Source organism: Chondrus crispus, genomic scaffold, assembly GCF_000350225.1.
Source record: "Chondrus crispus Stackhouse genomic scaffold, scaffold_578, whole genome shotgun sequence".
Lineage (NCBI taxonomy): Eukaryota > Rhodophyta > Florideophyceae > Gigartinales > Gigartinaceae > Chondrus > Chondrus crispus.
This window is the reverse complement of record NW_005178581.1, coordinates 8,902-14,330: the sequence shown is the minus strand read 5'-3', so window position 1 is coordinate 14,330 and position 5,429 is coordinate 8,902. Positions and strand designations below refer to the sequence as shown.

Sequence of the window (5,429 nt, the reverse complement as noted above, 5' to 3'; positions counted from 1 at the left end):
AAAGTACCGATGAGTTGGGATAGACTGGGACGGAACCCGACGATCCGGGAAGAACAGAGACAAAGAGAGGCACCAAACAGACATCACAACGATGAATATGACGGCGGTATTCCAAGTCTCAGAGGAAGAGCTTTAGATGCCATACGCTAAGTGCAGTGCGTACATGGCATCAGCGAACGATCGTTTTTGAAGAACAGAGACAACAGGATCACAGTTCTCGAAAAATTTACAAGACAAAGCACTGTGGCCTATGCAGTAGAATCACTGCACTATATCTGTATTGAACAGTTTCTTTAGGACAGGGATCTCGGCTTAAGGAAGCATGGAAGATTGAGTTGTGCGGGAGGTAACAAGCACGGTTGAAAACTATGTAGGTCTGTGAGCATTGTTGTGCATCGTTGTTAATAGAAGCTGTACATCTCTGTTTCTACCACGACGGAAGCATGCGTGAAGAGACAATGGACGCAGTACTTTGAGTTTTGGTTTTGACCTACATCACACTTTCTTCAGACAAACATGGCTCTCGCTATGGTGCCCAAAGCCATATACAAACAACGACAGCTCGGTCCACCTGATTCAAGAGTTTTGAACTTCTGTTGTGACAGGTGACACAGACGGAGTCGTACCTCTTCAGTGAGACCACGTGTCAGGTTTCAGTTTCGCTTGAGAAGCATTGAAGTTTCTTGTTGTTTGAAATTTGTGATGGACTGCGAGTTAGGAACGGGTCTCAACTTTCTCCTCCATATTTAACCCACCCCCGACCCCACACATCTGTGTCTGTTTATGTTCCACTAAAACCTGAAAACCAAAACATGGTTGCTTCACCCCGTTTGTTGCTATTGTGCGCTCTGCACTTTCTCCTCCATATTTAACCCACCCCCGACCCCACACATCTGTGTCTGTTTATGTTTCACTAAAACCTGAAAACCAAACATGGTTGCTTCACCCCGTTTGTTGCTATTGTGCGCTCTTTTTGCTGTCGCGCTTGCCGCTCCAGCACCGGTGTCCATTTCTCGCCTCCCCAAACGGCTCTCGCATCACTCCCGGAGCACGGGTCCGACTCTAAAAAGCCGTCTCTCGCACGACAACACAACCTCCCAGCCCGCACTGGTGAGGAACCTCGTTCAATCCCAAAAACGTAACTTGTTGCCTGGATCTCCTACCTCAAGTCTCCAGATTTCTGCGTTTTCCGTTCGTTTCACGCTTCGTGATGCCATCCGCAGCTTGGCGGCGGATCCCCGACTCAGTTTTCGAGAGTTCGACCAGTCGGCCCTATCACACTCTATTCTTCAGGACACTCGGGTACAGGAGAGCAAGCTCGCGAAGTACGACAGGAGAAAAGCAGCTCCAGTGGCAACCATAAAAGCTTAGGAGGCATCCCCCGTGATTCTTTGTCCGTAACAAACCGCGCCGGGCTGACCGGTGATCCGTACAAGTTCATTGGATTGTGATGGAACAAGGGCCTGCTTGGAATTGGATTTGTCACAATGTCTTGATTCCCAGAGGTGCTGGTGCGTTCCTCTGGTACCCATGGAGTGCTCTTCAAGTGAGGATTGTTTGGTCGAAGGGGAAATTTGTGTGGAGATCCCTGATCTAGCTCAGGTGTGTGGATCAAAGCAAGCTGCTAAGAATGAAGGTTTCAAAATTGTTGGTGACGTTTGCATAGACGCTCGAGCCCTCAATCATCTTCCCAAAGATCAACTCGTCTTTAGCAAGCATGCTGTATCTCGCGTTCTGTGTGATGAGTATGACAGCTGTGCCACAAGTGGTCATATGGTCGTGTTCCACGGACAGGCAGTGAGAATGAGCAAATATTGCGACTTGGTGGGGTGTACAGAGGCGGTGATGGAGGTGAACAGTGCTCGTTTCAGCCGTGGGATGCGAATCGAATCTAAGACGGAAGGGCTGGAGTACACAGTGTTTGCTGCTCGGTATAACACGCAAGTTGAGGAAAGCATGATTAGACTGGCTGTCCGGTTCGGGTTGTGATTGAGTAGGCTTTGTTTTTGATACATGTTGTATCATTTCTGGAGAATTGCGTCTTTTGAACGTACTCATGCATCTCTGCATTAAAGTTATCAAGGCCGCTGCAACGGGTCACCCCGTCTGCGGGGCCGACTTTCCCTCTCTGCTTTCCAATTCCGTCGGACTGACGTGCACGGTTGCCGTCCAGACGAGAACCATGGTAGCCCTTCGCCTACAGATCGAGATTGGCCTTGTCATGATTCCTATGTACAGCATGTACACCTGTAACTCGCACACACGTAACAAAGGTAGCAGCTGTGCGGGCAGCGCGGCGACCCTCGGCCGCCGCCGCCTTTTAAGATAGTATAGCTACGACCTGAAGACTGAGGCGCAGAGTAAATCTCCATCCTGATCCCACCCTCACCCAGCAAAACGGGGCATGTTAAGACACACCCTCTCAGGGTGTGTGAGTCGACATGACACAGCATATGCTTTCAGCCGGATAACATTACTGTCATACGGTCCTCTTGCAAGAGCATACTTGTATAGCGTGGATTTAGAAGTGGAATCGACTCTGGGTGCGTCGAAAATAGAAGCATGGCAAAATTGGGTGGAAACTGACCGTATCGTTTGTATGAGCAAATGGTCACCATTCTGCCGTCTAGTCGCGACACTGCGATCGAGATGTGCACGCGGAGCTCAAAGGAAACGATTTTTCAAGCCTTGAACATGCTTGCGACTTGCCGGAACAGCCCTGCACTGAAAGGTAGCCTGTAACTTGCCCCTTATTAAGCCATGAGTTTCCTGTCAAGACACTAATTCAGAGGCAACACCTGACCTCTGTGTTGGCCGCGTTTTGACGACACTGCTTAAGAGACGTCGACCACAAGAGAAGCACAAGCGTGCCGCCCTCCCCTCATTATTTTGTATGCTTGTTCTCAGAAGCGTGAGGTAGTCTTTTTGACCCATTATTCACGTAGATGGTTTCTCTATCAAGTTCCCGGGGGGTACTTTGATCCATCATGCTGGGACAACGGAACTATCGCAGGTGATTCCATGAAAAAGGCGAAGAGCACGTCAGCCAGGTGACAACGGAACCAACAGATTTAGTTTGGTCAGGATATGAACATATGGATCTTTCACGTAGGAGCAAGCATAATGGTTAAGGGACTCGTAAAAGATCTAGCGATCATGGACAAGAGTGGAGCAACCTGGTGGTCCTTTTTTTTCTCTCAGAAGACGGACATGAGTACAGAACCAACATCTTCTCATTTGCGACCATGGTTTGTACGTTGTGACAGAGGACAAGAAATGAAAACTTCAACGTAGGGGCTACTTTACAAATCTCTTTACGGACTACATATTCCAGAACATCGGGGGGAATGGACCTGTCAGACGTCGGCGGTGTCTTCTGCTGATAAAGAGCAGACGAAGTCGATGGCGCTTATTCTAACCGGAAGAGTTAAATCGGAGCTAGTCGAGCTCGCTAACAGTGGATGGCTTGATCGATCCCCACCCCGAGAGTCTGCAAAACCCTAAGCGATTTGCCGTGCGCCTCTTCTAATCCGCGTGCGACGGGCTACGGGTCCTACCGAGAGCGTCTCGGAAGACATGAAAGACAGAAACGCATATACATTTCCCACGGGAGCAGCCTTGGCTGATAGGGTGTCTGTGTACTACAATGTGTTGTAACGGTTAGAGCGTGAGCCCATGGGTGGAGCGTATGAGCGGATGCTCCATGTCAAATCACGCGATGCAAACAAAACGCACGGAGATCTACTCCATGGGAGGGAAGTCGGTGTAGCCCTCCGAGGTGAGCTGGTTATCCGCGCTGGTATACCACATGGACATGGGGGGAACTTCTGCGAGCGGCGCGTCCTTGGCGATCCTCTCAACGTAGTCGGGGTTGCTCAGGTACGGCCTGCCGATGGCGACGAGGTCGGCGTTGCCATCCTCAATTTCCTTGTCGGCCTGCTCGGGCTCGTACCCGACGTTGGCGACCAGCGTGCCCGAGTAGACCTTCCTGAAGTCCTGCATGGTCATCGGGTCGCCCTTCTCGTGGAAGCCGAAGCCGAGGCCGATCATGACGTGCAGGTAGGCCAGGCCGAGCTTGGACAGCTGTTCCGCGTAGTACAGGAAGCTCTCGCGGAAGTCGTCCGAGCCCATACCGTTGAAGACGCCGTTCGGCGAGATGCGGACGCCGACCTGGTCCGGCTCGTACACGGTGGTGACGGCGCGGAGGATGTTGTCCAGCACGCGGTAGCGGTTCTCGAAGCTGCCGCCGTACTTGTCAGTGCGGGTGTTGCTGGAGCTCTGCAGGAAAGTGTCCAGCAGGTAGCCGTTTGCGCAGTGGATCTCGACGCCGTCGAAGCCGGCGTCCATGGCCATCTGCGCGGCGTTCTTGAATTCGTCGGCGAGCGCGTCGACCTCCTCCGTGGCGAGCTCGCGCGGAGTCTCGACCTCGACGGGGCCGGGCTTCATGGTGTAGAGCTGGCCGGCGGACTTGCTGGGGCGCTTGATCGCGCTGGGAGCGACGGTGCGCGGGTCGTCGACGCCGTCCATGCCTTCGCGGAAGTTGCTGTGGCCCGCGCGGCCGGTGTGCCAGAGCTGGCAGAAGATGCGGCCGCCCTTGGCGTGGACGGCTTCGGTGGTGAGCTTCCAGGCGTCGGCGTGGGCCGGGGTGTAGATGCACGGGGCCTGGTACCAGCCGCGCGCGGCGGGCGAGGTGAAGGTGCCCTCGGTGATGATGATGCCGGCGGAGGCGCGCTGGGCGTAGTACTCGGCCATGAGCGGGTTGGCCGTGAAGGTGGGGCCCGCGCGGCCGCGCGTCATCGGGGCGAGCATGACGCGGTTGGCCAGCGTGTACGGGCCCAGGCGGACTTCGGAGAGGAGGTTGGGGTACGGCATGGCGGCGGGGCGGTGCGGATCGGGGATGCGGGGTGGGGTGCGGTCGGGGGGTGGCGGGGATGGAGCGGGGCGGGCTGGCGCGGGGGGTTAAGTAGGGAGGGATCTGGGGCGCGGCGGGGGCGGGGGAGGTGGAGCGGGAGGTGGAGCGGAAGGAGGTTGAGGTGGTTCCAGAAGCTGCGGATCGGGTACGTAAGGTGCGACGTCGGGGATGAGGCGATGGGGGCAATGGAGGTGAGAAGGCGGCGGGAAGAAAAGGGGTTCGCCACAGGCGGTGCGGTGATTGGGCCAGCGCAAGCGGGGTGGCGGGGGCATGACGAGTCATTTCTGTGGTGCGTTTCAGCGAGCCGTCCGTCCGGCGCGTGCCGCGGGCGCAAAAATAGCGCCTGCCATCACAGGCGCCCTGTACTGTCAGACACTGTACGGCGTACACTCCCGCTCCCCGCCCGCGCCACACACGTGTACGGCTACACGTCGCCACCTCCGCTCGTGTGCGCACTGGCACCCGTACACGTCGCCAGCGCCCGCCTTCTGCCACACGTCCGCTGTGCGACTTGGAC

The 5,429-nt window shown here is 55.2% G+C and overlaps 3 protein-coding genes; 1 reads left to right on the top strand and 2 right to left on the bottom strand.

The window, feature by feature from the left end:
- Positions 1–1,611: 1,611 nt before the first annotated feature.
- On the bottom strand, positions 1,612–2,025 carry CHC_T00000699001 (hypothetical protein). The gene has a single exon (XM_005710579.1). It carries the CDS (start codon positions 2,023–2,025, stop codon positions 1,612–1,614), a length of 414 nt encoding a protein of 137 aa, XP_005710636.1.
- Positions 2,026–3,051: 1,026 nt separating this feature from the next.
- On the bottom strand, positions 3,052–4,872 carry CHC_T00010019001 (NADH:flavin oxidoreductase/NADH oxidase). XM_005710578.1 is given in 2 exon segments: positions 3,052–3,741; positions 3,742–4,872. 1 exon segment carries the CDS (start codon positions 4,870–4,872, stop codon positions 3,742–3,744), a length of 1,131 nt encoding a protein of 376 aa, XP_005710635.1. The 3' UTR covers positions 3,052–3,741.
- On the top strand, positions 4,808–4,963 carry CHC_T00000697001 (hypothetical protein). Its single transcript, XM_005710577.1, has one exon. It carries the CDS (start codon positions 4,808–4,810, stop codon positions 4,961–4,963), a length of 156 nt encoding a protein of 51 aa, XP_005710634.1.
- The last annotated feature ends 466 nt before the right edge of the window (positions 4,964–5,429 follow it).

What these genes read in the sequence shown, in the direction of transcription:
- CHC_T00010019001 (XM_005710578.1), bottom strand. Translation starts at nt 4,872, where the DNA reads ATGCCGTACCCCAACCTCCTCTCCGAAGTCCGCCTGGGCCCGTACACG.
- CHC_T00000699001 (XM_005710579.1), bottom strand. Translation starts at nt 2,025, where the DNA reads ATGATACAACATGTATCAAAAACAAAGCCTACTCAATCACAACCCGAA.
- CHC_T00000697001 (XM_005710577.1), top strand. Translation starts at nt 4,808, where the DNA reads ATGACGCGGTTGGCCAGCGTGTACGGGCCCAGGCGGACTTCGGAGAGG.